Genomic DNA, 24829 nt, shown 5'->3' on the forward strand with positions numbered 1-24829 from the left:
GCCTCTTTAGGACACACGAGATTGAGTCTGAACTCCATGGTCGATTTCTCCCTCACTCGAGGTTGGGGAGCACTTCCTTCCCTCAGCCAGGACCCAGGGCTGTACCAGCCTGAGACTCAGAGGGACAGATTTGTGTTTGAGTGAGGCAAGGGTGGTTCTGCCTGACACCCTTCCCGAAAGACCGGTGTTTTACTACACAAAAGGGGGTATGATGGTAGATTGGCCATTCAAGGTTGGTGTGTCCCTGTGTGTGAATAAATGTAATCAGGGGTAATCTCCCTTGAGGGAGAAAGATGTGATTCAGGGAGTAAAGGGAGTAGAGGCTGGTCCAGGTTCTGTAAGGCATTGAATGAGCAAAAGCAAGGTTCGGATCTGTTTTGTTCAAAGGTTGTCGTTAAATTCCCAAAACATAGGAGGGGGATGATGCAGAAGTCACCAACCCCCACGACAGGGTGTCGGGATGCTCGAAATGTTGGATTCGCTGGAGGTGGCTCTCGATCCTACTCTGTGTTCCTGTGATGTCTGACAACTACTGTGGGTGTGGATGGAATGAGATTGGGAAGGGTGGCTCCTCAGAGTAGCTCATCTTAGAATCAGGGGACCCATATATGAGGCCACCCAACATGAGCTACCCGGGACAGGGGCAGGATGGGCGCAGTGAGGATGGGAAGTAAGGAGTGACTGCACCTGGACAATGGGGAGCACTTGGGTCCACCCTTCCCCCATATTCTCACCCTGACTCCCTTCCAGAGTCCACGGCATGAGTTCAGGTGGGCAGACCACAGGTGGGATGGGACAGTCACAGACCTCAGGGTCAGAAAAGAACGTTCGTGGGACTTAATCCTTCGCCTCAAATCCCTCCCTGGAGAAGGTGGGCTTGATTGCTGCCCAGGCCTCTGGCTGGATTCCTAGAATGTACCCAGTGCCCCACCCAGCCTGTACCAGGCTTATGTTCTAGCCCCTCTTGCTCCGGCACTGCTCCCCACTGAGCTGAGGCCATTACCAATGAGTGTGTGTGCACTTCGAGGAAACAGAGCTAGCTTAGACCTTGGACCTGCCTCTGACCAGTAGAGACAGTCATTCCAGGTCATGTGTCCCTGCAGACACTCTGGAGAGAGTGAAGCTAACTACAGGCTGGAGACAGCCATCACAGGAACTCGCTTCCCACTGCACACTATGGATGTTAATAGAATGTTAACAGAATGTTCATAGAAACCTTATTCATAGTCACCCCAAACTGAAAGCAATCAAGATGTTATTCAACAGATGAACGAATAAAACCATACATCTATAAATGAAACATTTTTTAACAATACAAAGGAAGGAACTCTTGATACATGCAACAACTTGGATGAATCGCAAATGCATTATGCTAAATGAAAGAAGCCAGTCTCAAAATGTTACATACTGTGTGATTGTGTTTGTATAATATTTGGAAAAGGTAAAACTATAGGGATGGGAAACAGATCACCAGTTATCAGAGGTTTGGGATGGGGGAGATGGTTTGACTACAAAGCAGCAGAATGAGGGAGATTTTGGGGCTGATGGAACTGTTTTGTATCCTGATTGTGGTGATAGTTACACAAATCTGTCCATGTGTTAAAACTCATGGTACTGAAAACAAAAAAGTTAATTTTACTATGTAATAAATCAAAATATATGTAACTAAAAAAATTAAATGTGTCATACATAAAGGCTTGGGAATCATAATGGCATGCAAAATAGTACCAGCATTCTCAAAAGTGACATTGAAAGTCAGAAAACTTTTCAGCCTGAAATTATATATCAGCTATCAAATAAGCATGAAATTAAAGGTAATATTAAAGGTAATATTTGTTCATGCAAAGTCTTAAAAGAAATTATCACCCATGGTACCTGGAGAATGAGTCCCATCAAAACACTGTGGTAAACCAAGAACAATGAAGACATTAGTTCTAGGAAGCAGAAGATCCCACTTAGGGTTTTGGTAAAGGAGTGTTCTAGGAGCGACACTCTAGGCAACCAATAAAGATTGAAACTGGGCCCAGGAAAGTGATTTCCAACAACAAAGGAATGGACATAGTTGAAGATTGAGAAAATATTGCCAATAGGCCTATGACAGAAATGTAAGCTCTTGAGGGAAGGAACGTCATCTGTTTTTCTCAGTGATGTAGCACCATGTGTTAGAACAGTACCTGGCATGTGGTAAGCCCTCAATAGAGAATTGTTAAATGGAAAGGAGAGAAAGAGTGAATGAGAAGAGAAGAATTTGACACAGCAAGTATACACTGACTCTTAAGGAGTTTTTATGTGAAGGTGAGCAGAGAAAAATGGTGTCGCTTGAAGGGAAATTGGAATCAAAAGAAGCTTTTCTTTAATTGGGAGAAACGACAACATACTTGTATGCTGATAGGAATGATCCAAAATAGAGAAAACTATTTATGAATGAGGGAAGTTTGTTTCTGATTGCCTGTATACTCTCAATGAAATGGGAAGCAAGGTCATCTGGTGAGAGCGAAGGTGGTCCATGATCAGCAAGTACCCCCCTCAACTTTCCCGGATCATCTTGTGATCTTCTTCTTTCTTTTAAAATTTTATTTATTTATTTGGCTGCGCTGGGCCTCTGTGGCTGCGCGCCGGCTTTCTCTAGTTGCGGTGAGCAGGGGCTACTCTTCGTTGTGGTGCGCGGGCTTCTCATTGCAGTGGCTTCTCTTGTTGTGGAGCATGGGCTCTAGGCACGCAGGCTTCAGCAGTTGTGGCACGCAGGCTCTAGAGCACAGGCTCCAGTAGCTGTGCCGCACAGGCTTAGTTGCTCCGTGGCATAGGGGATCTTCTGGGACCAGGGATCGAACCCGTGTCCCCTACATTGGCAGACAGATTCTTAACCACTGTGCCACCAGGGAAGTCCCGTGATCTTCTTGTATGGAACTTTTCATAATAAAGTGCTGTGAAAAATTAAAAAGAAGTGCTTTTGTTCGTTAAAAGGTATGATAAAAAGAGTGAAGGCAAGCTAAAAACTAGAAGATATTTACATAACATGAAATCATCAAAGAATTAAAGTATAGAATACATAAAGAACTTCCACAAATAAATATGCAAACAACCCAAGGGGAAAATGGGCAAAAGACACTAAATGAACACCTCATAGACAAGAAAATCCCCAAGGCCAAGCATATGAAAAGCTGCTCAATATTATTACTAATATTATTACTAATCAAGAAATTGCAGATTAAATCTACAATGAGACGCCATTTCACTATCACAAGATTGACAACAATTTTGTACTTTGTTAATATCAAATGTTGATGAGGATGTGGAACAGTTAAACACTGTTGATAGCAGTAGAAATTAGCATGACCCCATTGTACAAACTCTGGCATGATCTAGTAATGTTGGAAATCTTCTTTCCCTACGAGATGACAATTTCAGTCCTAAGTATGAGCACTGGAACACAGCTTCCCAGCCATTTGATTCTATGGCTCACACAGAAAATGATGATTGTATGGCATACAGGAGTAAGATGACAAAGTTGTTCAGGGCCAGAACCAAGCGGTCCAGGGGCTGCTGTCAGGCTGTCTCTGGAGATGAAGGCCTCAAAGTCCCAGGTCCAAAAGTTGGAAAGCTCTGCCCTGGAAGGCTCTTGTACGTGGGCACCAGGAAACATGCGCCAGAATGTTTATAGTAGCGCTATGAATAATATCTGCCCAAATGGAAACAACCCAAATTACCCATTGACAGTAGAATGGATACATAGGTTGAGATACGGTTGATTCTTGTTATTTGTAGATTCCATACTTGCAAATTCCCCTATTTGCTAAAATTCATTTTTAACCACAAACCAGTACCAGAGTGCTTTCCTCCTCGTTCGAGAGAGCTGTGAAAAATTTGAGTTGGTGGAATATGTTCCCAACTGAGGTCAAACAAGGTGACGCCCTGCCTTCTGGTTTCAGTCTCATACTGCAAGCAAGTGTCCTTTTCATGATTTATTTGGTGCCACATAGTTTGCATTTTTGTGCTTCTTTGTTGGTGATTTCATAATTAAAGATGGCCTCCAAGCTTAGTGCTGAAGTACTGTCTAGTGTTCTTGAGTGCAAAATGACTATGACGTGCACTCAAGAAAATATGTGTGTTACATAAACCTTGTTCAGGCATGATTTATAATGCTGTTGGCTGTGAGGTCAGTGTTAATGAATCAATAATATTTGTATTAAATAGAGTGCCTTTAAACAGAAACACACATGAAACATGATTACGCAGCGATCAGTCGATGAAAATGTTGTGACCAGCGGATGGTAGGAACTTGAAATTGTATTTCCCTTAGGAGCAATGTTTCAGGATTGCCTAATTCAGTGTTCATGGCAACTTTATAGACTGCAAATAACTATCATGATAATGAGAGTCTACTGTATATTCATTTGGTGGAACAGTGTACAGCAATGAAAATGAACAAGTGCCTGCCACATGCGACAACAGGGATGAATCTCAGTTACACAGTATCACACGGGAGAAGTCAGAAACAACACAAATGATTCCATTTACATAAAGACCAAAGGATGCAGCAAAACCAACGTTGTTAGGAATATGAACCTATGTAGAGAATAACTAAAGAAAAGGAAGGGAACGATGAAGACAAAGGATAGAGGTTACTTCTGAGGAGGGTGAAGGGAAAGGAATTGGAGCTTCCATGCAAGGAACTTCTAAGGTTATGGTGACGTTTGAAAAAACACTGCTATAAAAGTTTACTGAGGGAATGAATGACTCCCAAGTCTGTATCTCTCTCTAGCTTTGACCCCTCACTGGTGTTCCAGAACCAAATTTCTAAGTGCATTCCACCTGCATGTCCTATAAGAAACACAACCTTAATGTATCCAAAATCCCATCATTTCCCTCCCAATCTTTCTTTACTTCCTGTGTCCTTATGCTCCCCACCACAAAGTCACTCAAAACGGAAATGACTTCTGCTTCCTTGTGGTGGCCATAGAAACATGCCCCTCCGATCCACTGCAGGGAACATAGTAGATTGGCAAGTGCCAGCTGCCACTTCTCTGGCACCACCATTGTTTGTGCCAAGATCCCACATCCTCTGGGTAGCTCCCAGCCAGTGACTGAGCATGGCAGGGGCATACTGCTTCAGGACAGGGACTCCTCTAAATGGCAGCTGTAGGGTGGGGACTCCACATGAGCCTGAACAAACTAAACTAAACGGAACTAAAGGTTACTGTTAGAATGAAACTGCGTCTGAGATTCTTCTTATCTGACCCTCCTTTCCCCCACGTCTCTCTTACAGACGTCAGACCCGCATCGCACCCTGAAGAAGAAGACTCATTCCTGCTCCTTCTCCTTTATCCTTCACATGCCATTCTCCCATCATGTTCCTTCATGTCCAATCATGCCTTGGTGTCCGTATTTTTGGAGGACCCAAACTAACAAAAGTGGTACCAGGAGTGGTCTGAGAAGTTAGCTATAAGATGGGGTTTATGGACCAGCTCACTCACTGCCCAAATGACAAAGAGCGTACCATTTTGAGTGCTATGTGGGGCATGGATAATCTCTAGCACAAGGTTACCTCCTGATTCCTTAAGGTTTTATCCATACGTACCTTGAAAAATATCCCAGTGGAGGGTCTTACTTGTGGCCTGTGAGATGATTCAGGCCTTTGAATGGTAGGGAGGGCACTATGTCTATAGGGAGGGCAGAGGCGGCTGTTCATCACTGTTATACTGGCGCCCTGCAAAGACATAATGAGAAACTAAGGGACATTACCAAACAGTTAAGGGCCAAGTGTAAGATTCATGGGGTTTTCTTGGTGGCTTACAAAATGCCCTTGCCTCCTGCAGAGACAGCTGAGTAGCTCACAGATTATGCGATAACAGTAAGTGCAGAACTCCAGAGATGTATACATCCTTGACAAACACGGGCCTGTTATGGGAAGGTCAGGGCCCTTTTTGGAAAAACTTCAGACTCTGAAATGTAGGCCGGGTATATTGGCATGGATGTCCCCAAACGTTGGCTTATCAGATCCAAACGTCCTGAGGCCTCAAAGCTTGCAGGGTGGCCCTTCCTTCCCTAGCAAGAGCTAACACATGCCCTGTGCTGGTAGATGCTACAGAGTCTGCTCCCCCACAAAGTGACAGACGCCTCTCCCAGGGAAACCCTCATCTCTTCCCCATAAACTCACTGGGATATGCCGAGCCTGATAAGGGGAAAAAGAAATTATACACCAAGAAATAACAAGCCTGTACTGGCAGGAGCAGGGCAATATCCCTGGGATTGGATTTTGAGGGTGCTGGATCAAGTGGACAGGAATATAAGAGTGGATAAGCAAGTTTTACTGAGCGGAGGCGCTTTCTCATGCCATGGAATTTAACACACGGGCAAGGACTCCAGGAGGTGGAGGAAATTCACTGCCAGACTGGCCCTTTGAAACTTTGAGAAAGTGATGGCCCATAAGGAGAGAAGTGGAAATGCCTGCCTTGGATTGGCAGATGGCAGAGGAAGGAACAAAAAGGTTGAGTGATGCAGACATGCTAGAACGGACAGAAAAGGTGAGGCCAGTCACATGGCCTCATGGTTATGTCCCACTGTAGGGCTGAGAGGACACATCCCACTGTAGGACACATGTCCCACTGTAGGGCCGAGAGGACACCAAAGCCATCAGGAGCGTTCTGGTGAGAGGAGCCCCAGCATCACTAGAAGTTTGGTGGTTGCTCCCCTCTGGAGGCCAATGCCAATGATGGAAGGAAAGTGGTCCCGACCTGGGCTCATTACCACCCATGGGAGCCAACGAATTTGACATGATAGAGGGCAGAGGGCAGCTCTTAACCAAGAGATGCCAGCAGACCACATTTCCAGTAACGACCAGCAAGGTCAGAGGGGCAGTCAAGAGTGCCTGCTTGACCGGCAGAAAGCTGAGAAGATGGCTCAGACAGCATGGCTCCCTAGGGGCAACGACAGCCAGCAAAAGGCAAGAATGCAAGAGAAGGAGGGCCATCATCCCGCTAAAAAGCCACAGTCTCCTGCTCAGTTCCTGGTCCTGAGCCAATTCAGAGACTGGCCCCACTGAAGAGGTGGATGAGTCCTGAGGAGGAAGGATCCAGAAACAAGGCAGTGGGTTATGACCGTCCCTAAAGAGAATGACTGCCAGTTCTCAGGTGACTGTACCCGGAGGCTAGAAAAAGACCCAGACACTTCTACTACTACTGGACACAGGATCTGAGCTGACATTGATCCAGGAGGCCCAAAGTGTCATGATGGGGCCCCATTAGAATGGGGCTTATGAGGCCCTGACATTAAAAGGAGTTGGGAATAGAGACCGGTTCACAGTGAGCTGAATGGGTCCCTGGACCAAAATAGCGGTCATTTCTCCAGTCCCCAAGCTGATAATGATAAGTGATACACTTGGCAGTTGGAGCAATGACTTCCACATTGGGTCACTGCTCTGTGGGGTAAGAGCTATCCCGGTGGGGAAAGCCAAGAGGAACCTCTGACACTGGCTCCCACCCCAGGCCAAGAGAGTAAGTCAAAAGCAGTATTGGATCCTGGTGAGCATAGGGGGCTAAAGCAGAGATTAGTGATTTCATTGGAGACGTATGGGATGCAGGGGAAGAGGAGGTAGGAGAGCCACAGGGACGAAGAGAGTGGAGAAGGTGAGAAGAAGTTCTGGGAGTCTCTCTCTGGGGGAGGGAGGAAGGGAATGGAAATGGTGAGAGGGAAGACGGAGGCTTCCACTGAATCCACTGGTAATGTTTCCTAGGGTGCTGGTGGATGCAGGAGATTTTGCTATATCCTTCCTTATCCATTTTAACATATTAGAAATAGCACACCACGACTTAAAAAGTCACTGGGAGAAGTGGAAGAGGGCGGTATCCACAAACGGGCAGGCACCATCGGGGGCAGGCTCGAGGAGGAGGATTGCAGATTTACAGTGCACCCAATCTCCCCTGCTCTGAAACTTCTCCAGCACGGCCAGCTTCTCAGGTGCAGACCCAGAAAACTGGGCCTTTGAGTTCCACAGGCAAGAGGGGTTCAGACACCCCAGGACTCTCCAGGAGGTCAGCCAGAGCAGGTGGCAGGAGAGAGAGGTGACTGAAGACAGAGGAGTATGAACGGGAAGGAGCAGAAGGAAGGTATGGGAGGAATGGAGCGGTGTCAGAGTAGGAGTGGGGTGGCAGACACGGGAAATTCTAACACCCATGGGCCGTATAGAAACCAAGGGAGGCACCACTCCCCAGACATCAGTACTGCTCAGCTCAGGGGAGCTGAGAAGTGACAGTTCCAAGAAAAATTGAGAGACACCTGGCTATCCACACCCACCGCCATCACAACTGGTAGGCCTTGGTTGTGCGTCCTTCAGAACTTTAAAACATACTTGTACATATACTTAAATGAATTCTCATATATCACATAGGATTGACTGGTGTGTGTGCGTGTGCCCACGCACGCAAGTGATTTAACTTACAAACGTGAATCCAAAGCCATCGTTCTGCAACTTGCAGTTGGAAGTCAGGCGGCTGCTTTCGAAAGCTGTGAGAATGGCCTGATGCATTCCGTTGGACTGCCACGCTTTATGCTACTGGATGCTAAGCCACGTTGCATTCATCCATTTCCTTACTGACGGGAATTTGGAGTGTTCCCAGTTTTTCCCGTCACCAACACCCTTGTGCATGTGTTCTTGTACACTACAGGTACCAGCGTGTCTCCGGAAGAAGTACCAGGCAGCGGACTTGCAGGAGCATAGAGGAAATAGATTCTTTCTTCCTTCCTTTTAAAGATCTTGGGCTAAAAGCAAGGACTCTGGAGTCAGATTGATTGGTTTCAATCCTGCCGCTGATCCCCACGAGCCGAATGACCTTGGGCCAGTGGCCGAACCTCTCAGTGCCTGTTTCCTCACCGGGAAGAGGCCAGTAATAGTTGGTACTACAGTTAAAGGCGTGTCACGCGGATGCATTATTATTTATGCCCAACGCTTAGAAGAGTGCCAGGCACAGAGTGCGTGCCGGCACTAAGTTGCTTTCAATGGATTCTGCCAAATTACCTCCCAAATGCGTCTCTTGCACCACCGCCACAGGGGTTTGCTCCTAACCTCTCCCACCCTCGGAATGGTTAAGCTCTTTGAAGGTTGTCAACCTAGTGTGTGAAACCCGATTCGTGGATTTAGTTCACATCTCCAGGATCAGCGGTGGGGAGCACCTTTTGGGGTGTAACTGGCCCCTGCCATTTCCTCTTCTTTGAATTTGCCTCAGAGAGGGGGAAGGACTGATGGAGCGAGCCCAACCCCAAGTCTCTCCGCCAAACCCGCCTGCCAGTAACGTCTGCTGAGCCACATTTGATGGAGCAGTTGAGACAGAGACCTTACAGAACGAAAATACGATCCCTTTGCTCTCTGGCCGACCCCTGATCACTGACTGCGGGACTCCTGTGCCCATTCTCCTGTTGGGTCTTAAGACTTGCGGTGGAAGGGAGGCTGGCAAATGCTTTCGGCGCATGCTAGGCATCCAGCGCCTCCATCTTGACGTTTCATCCTCACCACCCCTGGAGCCCGGCGCCCTCACTCCCCGACGCCCTCGACCCCCTGTACACATGGGAAACGGAGGCTCAGAGCTGTGACTCTAACCAGAAAGGGGAGGCGGGACAGGAGGAGGCGGGCCCAGAGACTTGACAGAGGGAGGCACTCCCACCAACCCCTTCACCAGCCAACTGCCCGGACCGCCCACGGGCTTGCGAGCAAACGAGAGGCCCTCGGCCCCATTGGTTAGGTCTCGACGGGGGCGGGCAAACAAGGCACCCGCTGGTTGGCTGGGGCCAGACGAATGAGGAGGCCGCGGCGCAGGCGTGTGAGGCGCGCTGAAAGTGGCGCGTCCTCTCTTTTGAGGCGAGCTCGTGCGGCGCGTGAGGTGGCTGACGCTCCCTTCTGAGCGCCGGCCGCCTAGCCCGCTGTGACCGCGACCGCGACCCAGGCCATCGACCGTCGCCCCGGTTCCGGGGCCGCCCGGGTCGCGACATGAGCTCCCCGAATAAGATGTCTGTGTGGGGAAGGCTTTTCCGCCCAAAGGGCAGGGAGCGGGCCGGCGTCCGCGAGGCCGGCCCCGCAGTCCAACGGGGACCCGCCCCAGGCCCCGAGACTGGGGAGCCGCGGAGCGGCGAGGGCGCAGGCGGCTTCCCAGACCCCGAGGGCTTCCAGTTGAAAAGGGAGATGGTGGAAGCGCGAGGGCCCGTGCTGTGGGGCCGCGAAGGCCGACCTGGCTCCCCTGCTTACCACAAGAGGGATCTCCTGGACTTGATCGAGGAGTCTGAGGAGGCCAACCTGCAGCAGCTGACCGACCAGGACGTGCTGGGCGTCTGCAGGTACCCGACCCCGGAGAGCTCCACTGCCTTCAAAGAGTCCACCATGTGGACACTGCGCCTCGAGGCAGGTCCCGGCGGTCGAGGAGCGCCCGGCCAGAGCTGTGGGGAGGGGCCGACGGCTCCAGCCGGCCCTCTCCACCTCGGTAGGCCTGAAGCGGGCCGGGCCTTGGGGAACCCTAAGAGAGGCACTAACCGTAAGTTGAACGTGGCTGCGGATCGCCAGCGGCGCTCCGCGGAAGGCCTGGCCTGGCTGCTGTCCGACTCCGAGTCCTCAGATGAATTCAGTGAGAACCAGCTGATGACGGTGAGCACTTACCGCAGAGGAGGAGACCAGGCGAAGCCGAGCAGACCCGAGGATCCCGGGGACACTCCCAGACACTCGAAGTTCCAAATCAGGGAGAATTTCCTTCACGTGACAGGCTCTTCCCTGTCCTTGGCTCCGCGAGGACTCTCTTCGGTTGTGGAAAGGCAGGGTGTGGGAGAGCAGGGCATCTCTTCCCCTAAGAAAATGCAGAGTGTGCTGTGGGGCAAGGGGGGCAGCAAGCCCAGCTACGCGGGAGCTGCTGCTGCTGCTGCTGCTGCTGCTGCTGCTTCTGTTTCTGCTGCTGCTCCAGGTGGCCTGCCGCAGGTCACTCCTAGGAAGAACGGAGCCCAGGAGAAGAAATCCGTCGGGGGAACATCCAAACTTGCCCTGGGGGGAACCTTCCGTTCCCGGGGGCAGCGAATCTCGGCAACTCCCGTGGAACCGGCCACCTTCCCCCCAGTCTCTGTTATTCCGCTGCCTGGGAGACCCAAGAGTTATACCTTGGTCCTTTCGGGAACCAAACAGTCCAAGCACAGTGGCGCTGGGAAGAAATCCGTGGTCAGGTGGGCAAGGGAGTCTGAGGTGGTGGCGGGAGAAGATAAGGACCCAAATAGAGACCCAGCCCCAAAGGGCCAAGTGAGTAGGCCATGCTCCTCCTCTCTCCCCACCCTTCCCCCCCCCACAGCACCCAGGGCACACGTCTTCATCCATGCTGCCTCTGTCCACCCCTCAGAGGTCAGCATTGGGTGCCCCTCGGTCACTGGGTCATTACGATGCCAGATCGGGCTCCTTTTCCTAGGGACAAACATTAAGGTAGCACTTCGGGTGTCCTGGGCCCGGTTCTCCACCCTTGGCCTCTTTCCAGCCTCCTCTGAGAGACTTGGGCTGGGATGGAAGGGAGGGCTGGTAGCTGAATTGGGTCGGGGGATCCCTTAAAAGCTTCCCCGGAAAGCCTCAGTATTTAGACTCACCAGCTTCCTGAATCCTCCTTCCTAGCTGTTCCCCAGACCTTCCTTGCAGGGGGCCTGGGCTTTCTCAGTGTCCCACTGTTGTGCCTAGATCAGCTCTGCCTGCTGGCCTGGGGCTGACTGAGGGAGAAAGTGCTAATGAGATCAGCCTTTCAATTCCCTTTCCAATTCCCTGCCTCACCCTGGCCTGAATCACACAACTCTCTCTCTCTCTCTCTCTCTCTCTCTCTCTCTCTCTCTCTCTCTCTCTCTCTCTCTCTTTCACACACACACACACACACACACACACACACACTTCCTTAGTCCAAATCGGTGAGAAATTTTTGTTTCAGCTGCTCACTCACAGGCCAGGGACATCTTGTCTGCGCATGCATCGTAGAAAAGCCAGCAGTGGCGACGTCAACACCAGAGGCCCCCAAGATCCAGGAAACTCAGAACCCTTGGCCCTGAACCAGGGAGAAGTCATGCCCAGGGGGCCTGCCCCCTCAGGTGAGTATCGTGGGTTTGATATGAGGGGAGGGAAGAGGGGTTGAGGACAGAAACCTCTGCCTCTGTCTCTGCCGGGGGCACAGCCTTGCTCCCAGGCAGCTTCTCCCACAGAAGACGGGGTGCTGGCAGGGCTGGCCTTGAGCCACATCATCCTCTGTGTGGGTTTGTGCGGCCGGGGTGATCGGTGGCAGTGCCCCAAACAGCTGCTCCGGGTGTAGACTTGCAGGGGAACAGCCTTTTCTGTTAAGTCCTGTTCGGCCACATTGCTCTCCCACGTGCTGGCTGTGGCTGCAGCTCTGGGAGGGTCGAATCCAGAGCCACATTGTTTGGGGACCACAATGGCGAAATGGCTGCCCCCGGGGAACAGGGGAGGCAGGCCCAGAGACAAGGTTCCGGCTGCTGGGCGGAGCAGGGGCGGCTGGTTGCCAGCAGAGGGTGGTGCTGCCTCACCTCACTTTAGAGCCCGCTTGGCCCTTTCCACCTCACTGGGAGCCTGGGAAGCTGGATTGTGTGTCCTTTCCCTCTCAGGTGACCGGGGGCCACTTGACCATCCCCCAAGACCGGAAACGCAGCAGCAGCCACTGGGAACGCCCTGCTGTCCTTGGGTAATGCTTCCTCTGCATCCTGGAAATGCAGGCCCAAACTCGAGGGTGGGATCTGGGTCCAAGTTCAGCTGACATGTGTGGGCTCCCCCTCCCCTGCCCCCATCACGTACCCCACGGAGGGAGCCCACCTCCTTTCCACTGAGGAGCCCTTGCCAGTCTGACCACCCGGCTTTGGGGTGGAGGGCCCGGGGGAGAGGAGAAGGTGGAGGAGAGAGGAGGCCAGAGTATACTAATCATTTCTCTTCCTCCTCTGTCTGCTGGCCTAGTGTCTCGAGCTAAAGAGAGAAGTAGACGAACTTAAGGAGCAACTTGGTATGAGGAACCAGGGCCGGAGAGCGGTGTCTTAGTGAAGAACCCGGGTGGGCACCTGGGGTGGGGGTGGGCTGCAGGTGCGGTGGGCCTGGCAGGGACGATCATCCCTGTGGGGAGGAGAACCTCTCAGGCCTGGCCCTGGAGCTGGCTGTGCATGTACAACTGGGCGTGTGTACAAATAGCAAAGTACTGTCTGGACTGCATGCACACTTTGACAACCAGACCAGTCCTAGGGAATGTCCTTCTGATAGGACTTTTAGAGATGCCTCGTTGATTTTTCCCTTGAACTGCTGCTTGGTGTGGCTTCTAAGGTTCTTGTTGGATGGTTTGTTTGTGTGTGTGACAAGTTCTGAGTGGTTGTGGCACGGCCCACAGCATGAGAGCTGCTGGCACATTTTGTTTCCCTTTAGGAACCGGTTCCACATTCAATTTGGGTGGTGGGGCGTGATCAGGCCCAGAGCTCTTTGCATCGGGTCTGGAGGGGTTTCAGGTATCAGGGCTAGGCGGTTCCTCACGGGGATAGGGGGACGGGCTTCTGTATCCCTCTGTCTGGAGCGCCTGCTAATGCCTGTCCCTGTTGCAGCCGCCATGCAGTACCTGGCTGGCAAGTTGCAGACCCTTTGAAGTGTTACACACACCATACCCCTTCCCACAGTCCTGGCTGTTGAGCAGGGCTGGGGGCTGACCCTAGCTTGAGGCTCTTCCCTGACTCTGCTGTTTCACAGGTTGAGCCCAGCATCTTTCTGCAAGAGGAGCAGCTGGTACCTTTGGGGCCCTGGAGCTGTGGCCAAGCTCGTTCCCTCCTGTTCTGCCTCAGCTAGGGTTTCCTCTCCCCCGTGTTTTGCCCCCGCCCCGCCCCAGTTTCACAGCAGTTTCCAATTAAAGTACCTCTCATATTCTGTGTTCTGCCTTCTCTCTGGAGGGGTAGGGGTCGGGGTCGGGGTAGGGGGCCGGGGCGGGGCACTGCTCCACTTCAGAGCCTTTTCCAGAGTGGTATCTGTGGCATCCTGTGGTGGGGACTCTGGGCCAGCCTCTGTTACCATCCCTGCAGTCAAGCCAGCGGAGTGTCCCAGGTCTGGGTCCTGTGTGTGCTCTGCCTGGCCACATTGGCACGTCCTCCCTTTCCCCCGAAGGCCCTCTTCTAGTTCTCTCCAAACTCCCCTCCTCCTTTGGGGTCTGGCGGTTCCCATTCATCTCTGCCATTCACCCTTCCCATCAGCAGGAACTCATGACCCCCTTCCGTAGCTCCAATCTGGAAGCATTCACATCCTCCCTGCCCTAGCCAGCTGACCACCCTCCTCCAGCCATGTCGTCTATATACCCTTGAGTTGAAATTGGCCCGTCAGGTTCTATGGCGAGTGTGGTTAGTCGGTCTGTGTTGTTGCATGGTCCCCGTCAAATACTCTTCCACCAGCCCCATGACACAGATTTTCCTGGAAATGATATTTCCGTGTCCCAGCTCAATCTCCCAGACTGCCTCTTTAGGGCACAGGAGATTGAGTCTGAACTCCATGTTCGATTTCCCCCTCACTCGAGGTTGGGGAGCACTTCCTTCCCTCAGCCAGGACCCAGGGCTGTACCAGCCTGAGACTCAGAGGGACAGATTTGTGTTTGAGTGAGGCAAGGGTGGTTCTGCCTGACACCCTTCCCGAAAGACTGGTGTTTTACTACACAAAAGGGGGTATGATTGTAGATTGGCCATTCAAGGTTGGTGACGGTGTGTCCCTGTGTGTGAATAAATGTAATCAGGGGTAATCTCCCTTGAGGGAGAAAGATGTGATTCAGGGAGTAAAGGGAGTAGAGGCTGGTCCAGGTTCTGTAAGGCATTGAATGAGCAAAAGCAAGGGTCGGATCTGTTTTGTTCAAAGGTTGTCGTTAAATTCCCAAAACATAGGAGGGGGATGATGCAGAAGTCACCAACCCCCACGACAGGGTGTCGGGATGCTCGAAATGTTGGATTCGCTGGAGGTGGCTCTCGATCCTACTCTGTGATCCTATGATGTCTGACAACTACTGTGGGTGTGGATGGAATGAGATTGGGAAGGGTGGCTTCTCAGAGTAGCTCATCTTAGAATCAGGGGACCCATATATGAGGCCACCCAACATGAGCTACCCAGGACAGGGGCAGGATGGGCACAGTGAGGATGGGAATTAAGGAGTGACTGCACCTGGACAATGGGGAGCACTTGGGTCCACCCTTCCCCCATATTCTCACCCTGACTCCCTTCCAGAGTCCATGGAATGAGCTCAGGTGGACAGACCACATGTGGGATGGGACAGTCAGAGATCGCAGGGTCAGAAAAGAACGTTCCTGTGACTCTATCCTTACACTCACACCCCTCTCTGGAGAAGGTGGGCTTGACTGCTTAGTTTACAGCTTTGAGCCTGAATCTGATCCAGTGGTTATTGCTTGGTGGTGTAGGACATCTCGCTGCTGTCTGAGTGACAAAGTTTGGTAGAGACCTTCCAGCTGAGGTTTCTGCCCACCGAGATGTGCAGGCAACTTGTTCGCTTGGAGAAGTCCAGCACCAGCACCAGCGCCACCTGTCAGCAGAGGGGGTCACGGGGACGTGGTCACCAGGGTGAGGAAATAGAGAAGCTTGTTGAAAGGGAGGTGACATGGGAGGGCGTGACCTCAACCCTTGGTTTTCCCTGCCTCCCTTCCCTCCACTGAGCACACAATCTCCCTGTTCCGTGTTCTGACCAACTACCACAGAAAAATGTTGCTGGAAACATGTATATCACAGACTGTGGCTTGGCCCTGAGCTTTCCAGTTCCAGAGGGAATAGTGGCAGGTCATACATCTGGGCCCCCGTGGGTAGGAGGAGGTCAAAACCCCGCCCTCATTCAGTTCACCCCATTTGCCTTTCCCCTCAAGCCCCTTCTCCAGCCTGGGAGACAGTGGCAGCTGGCCTGGAGAGCCTTAGGCCCCATATTGCCTGATTCTGCTCCCTGCCCAATTACTGGGAAAATGCCCCCTCCCCACCCCACCCACTCCACACCAGCGCCATCCCAACCAGAGTCCCACTGCTCTTTCTGGACTCTTGGGGGAAACTGACACAAACAAAGAAGGTAGGTGGGGGCTTCCCTGGTGGTGCAGTGGTTGAGAGTACGCCTGCCGATGCAGGGGACACGGGTTCGTGCCCCAGTCCGGGAAGATCCCACATTCCGTGGAGCGGCTGGGCCCGTGAGCCATGGCTGCTGATCCTGCATGTCTGGAGCCTGTGCTCCGCAACGGGAGAGGCCACGACAGTGAGAGGCCCACGTACTGCAAAAAAAAAGCAAACAAAACAACAAAAAAACCCAAAGAAGGTAGGTGTAGGTGTGCCCTGGAGAAGGAGCTGGATGTGGTGGGCAGAGTAATCATGCCCAAAGGTGTCCAAATCCTAATTTCTGCTGTTGGCTTATATGTTACCTTGCATGGCAACAGGGGGTAAAGGCTGATACTCAGCTGAATTAAGGTGGGAAGACTCTCACCTGCATTGGCCGGGTCCGGCCAGGCACATTGGGGCTGCCTGGGTTGCCATGTGGGCTGTCCCTGCATGATTCCAGTGCGCGGCATTCAAATGACTGCAGTGTGCTTGGTGCCTCCTGTGCTTGTGCGGTGTTGAAGTCCTGGTAAGTACCGCTCAGATGCAGATGGAGGACAGACCAGTAGTTTTGGACCTCCCTTTTGTTCCAAGCCAATCACTTCCCCCTCCCTAGTCCTCTTGAGGTATCTGCCAGCCTGACTTTTACGACGATCATTCACTTTCTTTTAAAGGATTTACATTTGCTATTTAATAAAATAACCCTTCCAAAGATAAAAGACACTATACATATACACATCATAGAGAGCATAGGCTGTCAATCTGACAAATAATTATGAACGGAACAACCCATGTAATTATACCCAGGTGACAGAAAATTACATTGCACATCCAAAAGTCCCCTATATGTCCTTTTCTGTGTAGGAATCCAAATGGATAAGTCCACATACTGCCTGATCCCATTTACTTCACATTCTTGAGAAGGCCAAACTACAGGGACAGAAAACAGATTGGTGGTTGCCTGGGTCTGGGGGTTTAGACAAGGGGTTAAACTACCAAAGAGCATGAAGCAATTCTGAGGCTGGTGAAAATGTTTTTTTATTTTGGTTGTATTGGTGGTTCCATGGTTAAGTTTATTTTTAGGTATGTTATGCTTTCTGATGCGATTGTAAATGGGATTGTTTTCTTGCTTTCTCTCTCTGATAGTTCATTATTATGTATAGAAAAGCAGCAGATTTCTGTATATTAATCTTGTATCCTGTAACTTTACTGAATTCATTTATTACTTCTAATAGTTTTTTTTCCCTTTGGTGCAGACTTTAGGGTATTCCATATATAGTATTATGTCACCTGCAAATAGTGACAGTTTTACTTCTTCCCTTCAAAATTTGATGCCATTAATTTATTTTTCTTGTTGATTGCTGTGTCTAGGACAATACTATATTAAATAGAAATTTGAGAGTGGGCATCATTGTCTTGTTCCTGACTTTAGAGGAAAAGCTTTCAGTTTTTCTCCATTATATACAATGTCAGCTGTGGGCTTGTCATAAATGGCCCTTATTGTGCTGAGATATGTTCCATCTATACCAACTTTGTTGAGAGTTTTTATCACAAGTGGGTGTTGAATTTTGTCAAATTTTTTTTCTGCATCTATTGAGATGATGTGACTTTATCTTTCATTTTGTTAATGTGGTGTACTACACTGATTGATTTGTGAGTATTGAACCATCCTTGCATTCCTGGAATAAATCGTACTTGATCATATAGTGTATGATCCTTTTTATATATTGTGAATTCGGTTTGCTAATATTTTGTTGAGGATTTTGGCATCTGTATTCATCATATTGGCCTAAAATTTTCTTTTCTTGTAGAGTCTTTGTCTAGTTTTCGTGTCAGGGTAATCTTGGTCTTGTAGAATGAATTTGGGAGTGTTCCCTCCTCTTCAATTATTTGGAGTAGTTGGAGAAGGATAGTTATTAACTCTTTTTTTAAATAGATTTTTATTGGAGTATAAGTAGTTCACAATACTGCACTAGCCTTTGTCACACAACAAAGTGAATCAGCCACATGCACACATACATCCCCATATCTGCTCCCTCTTAAGCATCCCTCCAATCATCCTTATCCCACCCTCTAGGTGGTCACAAAGCACCGAGCTGATCTCACTGTGCTATGATACTGCTTCCCACTAGCTAAGTATCTTATATTTGGTAGTGTATATATGTTGATGCTACTCTCACTTTGCCCCAGATTCTCCCTCCCGCTGTGTCCTCAAGTCCATTCTCTATGTCTACGTCTTTATTCCTGCCCTGTCACTAGGTTCATCAGTACTATATATATATATATATATATATATATATATATATATATATATATATTTTTAGATTCCATATACATGTGTTAGCATACGGTATTTATTTTTCTCTTTCTGGCTTACTTCACTCTGTATGACAGACTCTAGGTCTATCTACCTCACTACAAAAAACTCAATTTTGTTTCCTTTTATGGCTGAGTAATATTGCATTGTATATATGTGCCACATCTTCTTTATCCATTCATCTGTCAATGGACATTTAGGTTGCTTCTATGTCCTGGCTATTGTAAATAGTGCTGCAATGAACATTGTGGTATGTGTCTCTTTTTGAACTATGGTTTTCTCAGGGTGTATGCCCAATAGTGGGATGGCTGGGTCATACAGTAGTTCTATTTTTAGTTTCTTAAGGAACCTCCATACTGTTCTCCATAGTGGCTGTATCAATTTACATTCCCACCAACAGTGCAGGAGGGTTCCCTTTTTGTATGCTTGGTAAAATTTCCCTGTGCATCCGTCTGGTTCTCGAATTTTGTTTGCTGCGTGCTTTTTGATTACTGATTCAATTTCAGTAGTAGTAATCAGTTTGTTCAGATTATCTATTTTTTTCCTGATTAAGTCTTGGAAGATTGTATGTTTCTAGGAATTTATCCATTTCTTCTAGGTTGTCCAATTTTGTGGCATATAAGTTTTCATACTGTTCTCTTATGATCATTTGTATTTCTGTGATGTTGGTTGCAATTTCTCCTATTTCATTTCTTATTTTCTTTATTTGAGTCCTCTCTCTTTTTTTCTTAAGGAGCCTGGCTAAAGTCCTTTCAATTTTGTTTATCTTAAAAAAAGACCCCAACTCTTGGTTTCATTGATCGTTTCTTTCTTTTTTTTTTGGTATCTATTTTATTTATTTCTGCTCTGAAATTTATTATTTCCTTCCTTCTGCTGATGTTGGGCTTCATTTGTTCTTTTTCTAATTCCTTTAGATGGAAGTTAGGTTGTTTATTTGAGATTTTTCTTGTTTCTTGAGGCATGTATGTATCTCTATAAACTTCCCTCTTAGAACTGCTTTTGCTGCATCCCGTGGATTTTGGAAAGGTTTTTTTAATTTTCATTTTTCTCAAGGTATTTTCTGATTTCCTCTTTTGAGTTTTTCATTGACCAATTGGGTTTTTTTAGCAGTATATTGTTTAGTCTCTATGTGTTTGTGTTTTTCCAATTTTTCTTCCTGTAATTGATTTCTAGTTTTATACCATCGTGATCAGAAAAAGTGCTAGATATAATTTCTATCTTCTTAAATTTGTTGAGACTTCTTTTGTGGCCTAGTATGTGCTCTATCCTGGAGAATAATCCATGTACACTTGAAAGGAATGTGTATTCTGCTGTTTTTGGATGGGATGTCCTATAGATATTTATTAAGTTCACTGATCAAATGTGTCATTTAAGGCCACTGTTTCTTTAATGATTTTCTGTGTGGATGATCTGTCCACTGATGTATGTGTGTTGTTTACGTCCACTGTTATTATTGTATTATTGTCAATTTCTCCCTTTATTTCTGTTAATATTTGCTTTATATATATATATGTGTGTATATATATATATATATATATATTTTTTTTTTTTTTTTTTTTTTTTTGCGGTACGTGGGCCTCTCACTGCTGTGGCCCCTCCCGTTGCGGAGCACAGGCTCCGGACACGCAGGCTCAGCCACCATGGCTCATGGGCCCAGCCACTCTGCGGCATGTGGGATTCTCCCAGACCGGGGCACGAACCCGTGTCCCCTGCATCGGCAGGTGGACTGTCAACCACTGCGCCACCAGGGAAGCCCTGCTTTATATATTTATGTGCTCTTATATTAGGTGCATATGTGTTTATGAATGTTGTAACCTCTTCTTCTATTGACACCTTTATCATTATATGATGCCTTTCTTTGTCTTTTATTATAGACATTGTTTTAAAGTCTACTTTGATACGTGTATTTCTACCACAGCTTTCTTGTTGTGGCCATTTGCATGGAATATTTTTTTCGATCCCCTCACATTTAGTCTGTGTGTGTCTCTCATTCTGAGTTGAGTCTCTTATAGGCAGCATAAAGATGGGTCTTGTTTCTATTTACTTATTTTTAAAATCCAATCCAACCTGATGTCTTTTGATTGGAGGATTTTGTCCACTGACATTTTTTTGTGGTTTTCACTGCTTCTTTATTTTTTCTTTCTTATTTTTTTATTGGGGTATAGTTGTTTTACAATGTTGTGTTAGTTTCTACTGTACAGTGAAGTGGAGTTCCCTGTGCTATACAGCAGGTTCTTGTTAGGTATCTATTTTATACATACTAGTGTATATATGTCAATCCCAATCTCCCAATTCATCCCACCCCCCACCCCCACCCCCATTTTCCCCCCTTGCTGTCCATACATTTGTTCCCTACATCTCTGTCTCTATTTCTGCCTTGTAAACTGGTTCATCTATACCATTTTTCTAGATTCCACATATATGCCTTAATATATGATATCTTTTTTCTCTTTCTGACTTACTCCACTCTGTGTGACAGTCTCTATGGCCATCTAACTCTCTACAAATGACCCAATTCATTCCTTTTTATGGTTGAGTAATATTCCATTGTATATATGTACCACAACTTCTTTATCCATTCATCTGTCAATGGACATTTAGGTTGTTTCCATTACCGGGCTATTGTAAATAGTGCTGCAATGAACATTGGGGTGCATGTGTCTTTTTGAATTATGGTTTTCTTTGGGTATATGCCCAGTGGTGGGATTGCTGGGTCATATGGTAATTCTATTTTTAGTTTTTTAAGGAACCTCCATACTGTTCTCCATAGTGGTTGTATCAATTTATATTCCCACCAACAGTGCAAGAGGGTTCTCTTTTCCCACACCCTCTCCAGAATTTATTGTTTGTAGATTTTCTGATGATGCCCATTCTAACCACTGTGAGGTGATATCTCATTGTAGTTTTGATTTGCATTTCCCTAATAATTAGTGATGTTGAGCAGCAATTTTTTTTTTTTTTTGCGGTACGTGGGCCTCTCACTGTTGTGGCCTCTCCTGCCATGGAGCACAGGCTCCGGATGCGCAGGCCCAGTGGCCATGGCCCACGGGCCCAGCTACTCCATGGCACATGGGATCTTCCTGGACCAGGGCACGAACCCGTGTCCCCTGCATCGGCAGGCAGAGCCTCAACCACTGCACCACCAGGGAAGCCCCTGAGCAGCTTTTATGTGCTTCTTAGCAATCTGTATGTCTTCTTTGGAGAAATGTCTATTTGGGTCTTCTGCCCATTTCTTGACTGGATGTTATTTTTTTTATTTTTATTTATTTATTTTTTTGCGGTACGTGGGCCTCTCACTTTTGTGGCCTCTCCCGTTGCAGAGCACAGGCTCCGGATGCGCAGGCCCAGCGGCCATGGCTCACAGGCCCAGCCACTCCACGGCATGTGGGATCCTCCCGGACCGGGGCATGAACCCGTGTCCCCTGCATCGGCAGGCGGACTCTCAACCACTGCGCCACCAGGGAAGCCCGGATTTTATTTTTTATATTGAGCTGCATGAGCTGTTTATATTTTGGAGATTAATCGTTTGTCTGTTGATTCCTTTGCAAATATTTTCTCCCATTCTGAGGGTTGTCTTTTGGTCTTGTTTATAGTTTCCTTTGCTGTGCAAAAGACTTTACGTTTCATTAGGTCCCATTTGTTTATTTATTTATTATTATTTTTTGTGGTACACGGGCCTCTCACTGTTGTGGCCTCTCCCATTGCAGAGCACAGGCTCCAGACACGCAGGCCCAGCAGCCATGGCTCACGGGCCCAGCCCCTCAGTGGAATGTGGGATCTTCCCAGACTGGGGCATGAACCTGTGTCCCCTGCATTGGCAGGTGGACTCTCAACCACTGTGCCACCAGGAAAGCCCCCATTTGTTTATTTTTGTTTTTCTTTCCATTACTCTAGGAAGTGGGTCAAAAAAGATGTTGCTGTGACTTATGTCAAAGAACGTTCTTCCTATATTTTCCTCTAAGAGTTTTATAAAGCCCAGTCTTACATTTAGGTCTTTAATCCATTTTGAGTTTATTTCTGTGTATGGTGTTAAGGAGTATTTTAATTTCATTCTCTTACATGTGGCTGTCCAGTTTTCCCAGCACCACTTATTGAAGAGAATGTCTTTTCTCCATTGTATATCCTTGCCTCCTTTGTAATAGATTAGTTGACCATAGGTGCGTGGGTTTATCTCTGGGCTTTCTATCCTGTTCCATTCATTTATATTTCTGTTTTTGTGCCAGTACCATATTGTCTTGATTACTGTAGCTTTGCAATATAGTCTGAAGTCAGGGAGTCCAATTCCTCCGGCTACTTTTTTATTTTTTTCCCTGAAGATTGCTTTGGCTATTTGCAATTTTTTTTTGTCTCCATACAAATTTTAAAGTTTTTGGTTCTAGTTCTGTAAAAAATTGTCACTGGTAATTTGACAGGGATTGCATTGAATCTGTAGATTGCTTTGATTAGAATAGTCGTTTTCACAATATTGATTCTTCCAATTCAGGAACATGGTATGTCACTCCATCTGTTTGTGTCATCTGTGATTTCTTTCAACAGTGTCTTATAGTTTTCTGAGTATATGTCTTGTTTGTTTTGTTAAATAAATTTATTTATTTATTCATTTATTTAATTTTTGGTTGCATTGGGTCTTCGGTGCTGCATGTGGGTTTTCTCTAGTTGCTGAGAGCGGGGCTTCTCTTCTTGTGGATCATGGGCTGTAGGCGCGCGGGCTTCAGTAGTGTGGCATGCAGGCTCAAGAGTGCAGGCTCAGTAGTTGTGGTGCACAGGCTTAGTTGCTCCGTGGCATGTGGGATCTTCCCGTATCAGGGCTCGAACCCATGTCCCCTGCATTAGCAGGTGGATTCTTAACCACTGCACCACCAGGGATGCCCTGAGTATATGTCTTATACCTCCTAAGGTAGGTTTATTCCTCGGTATTTTGTTCTTTTTGTTGCAGTGATGAATGGGATTGTTTCATTCATTTCTCTTTCTGACCTATTATTGTTAGTGTATAGGAATGCAAAAGATTTCTGTGCATTAATTTTATATCCTGCAACTTTACCAAATTCATTGATTAGCTCTAGTAGTTTTCTGGTGGCATCTTTAGGATTTCCTATGCATAGTATTATGTCATCTGCAAACAGTGACAGTTTTACCTCTTCGTTTCCAATTTGGATTCATTTTATTTCTTTTTCTTCTCTGATTTCTGTGGCTAAGACTTCCAAAACTATGTTGAATAATACTGGTGAGAGTGGACATCCTTGTCTTCACCCTGATCTTAGAAGAAATGCTTTCATTTTTATTTCCCACCATTTAGATTGATGTTTGCTATGGGTTTGTCATATATGGCCTTTATTTTGTTGAGGTAGGTTCCCTCAATGCCCACTTTCTGGAGAGTTTTTACCATAAATTGGTGTTGAAATTTGTCAAAAGCTTTTTCTGCATCTATTGAGATGATCATATGGCTTTTATTCTTCAATTTGTTAATATGGTGTATCACATTGATTTGTGTATATTGAAGAAGCCTTGCAACCCTGGGATAAATGCCACTTGATCATGGTGTATGCTCCTTTTAATGTGCTGTTGAATTCTGTTTGCTAGTGTGTTGTTGAGGATTTTTGCATCTATATTCATCAGTGATATTTGTCTGTAATTTTCTTTTTCTGTAGTATCTTTGTCTGGTTTTGGTATCAGGGTGATGGTGGCCTCGTAGAATGAGTTTGGGAGTTTTCCTTCCTCTGCAATTTTTTGGAAGAGTTTGAGAAGGCTGGGTGTTAGCTCATCTTTAAATGTTTGATAGAATTCACCTGTGAAGCCATCTGGTCCTGGACTTTTGTTTGTTGGAAGATTTTTAATCACTCTTTCCATTTCATTACTTGTGATTTGTCTGTTCATATTTTCTATTTCTTTCTGATTCAGTCTTGGCAGGTTATACCTTTCTAAGAATTTGTCCATTTCTTCCAGGTTGTCCATTTTACTGGCATACAGTTGCTTGTAGTACTCTCTTATGATCCCTTGTATTTCTGCAATGTATGGTGTAACTTCTTTTTCATTTCTGATTTTATTTATGTGATTGCTCTCCCTATTTTTCTTGATGAGTCTGGCTAAAAGTTTATCAATTTTGTTTATCTTCTCAAAGAACCAGTTTTAGTTTTATTGATCTTTGCTACTGTTTTCTTTGTTTCTATTTCATTTATTTCTGCTCTGATCTTTATGATTTCTTTCCTTCTACTAACTTTGGGTTATTTTTTTCTTCTGTTCTTCTTTCTCTAGTTCCTTTAGGTGTAAAGTTAGATTGTTTATTTGAAATTTTTCTTGTTTCTTGAGGTAGGATTGTATTGCTATAAACTTCCCCCTTAGAACTGCTTTTGCTGCATCCCATAGGTTTGGGGTCGTCGTGTTTTCATTGACATTTATCTCTAGGTATTTTTTTATTTCCTCTT

The 24829-nt window shown here is 47.2% G+C and overlaps 1 protein-coding gene across 1 annotated transcript; it reads left to right on the forward strand.

Annotated features, from left to right (window-relative positions):
- The first annotated feature begins 8080 nt into the window (after positions 1-8080).
- LOC132513137 (uncharacterized protein CXorf49 homolog) lies at positions 8081-13625 on the forward strand. Its single transcript, XM_060137330.1, has 4 exons — positions 8081-8105; positions 9909-11263; positions 11928-12084; positions 13585-13625. The coding sequence occupies exons 1-4, from the start codon at positions 8081-8083 to the stop codon at positions 13623-13625; spliced, it is 1578 nt and encodes a 525-aa protein (XP_059993313.1).
- Positions 13626-24829: the final 11204 nt, after the last annotated feature.

The sequence above is a fragment of the Lagenorhynchus albirostris genome, chromosome X, assembly GCF_949774975.1.
Source record: "Lagenorhynchus albirostris chromosome X, mLagAlb1.1, whole genome shotgun sequence".
NCBI lineage: Eukaryota > Metazoa > Chordata > Mammalia > Artiodactyla > Delphinidae > Lagenorhynchus > Lagenorhynchus albirostris.

Coding starts and splice junctions, on each gene's coding strand:
- LOC132513137 (XM_060137330.1), top strand. CDS start 8,081: ATGAACGGGAAGGAGCAGAAGGAAG. Junction 8,106..9,908: donor CGGGAAGGAGCAGAAGGAAG/GTATGGGAGGAA, acceptor CCGGCCGCCTAG/CCCGCTGTGACCGCGACCGC. Junction 12,085..13,584: donor CAGGGGGCCTGCCCCCTCAG/GTGAGTATCGTG, acceptor TCCCTGTTGCAG/CCGCCATGCAGTACCTGGCT.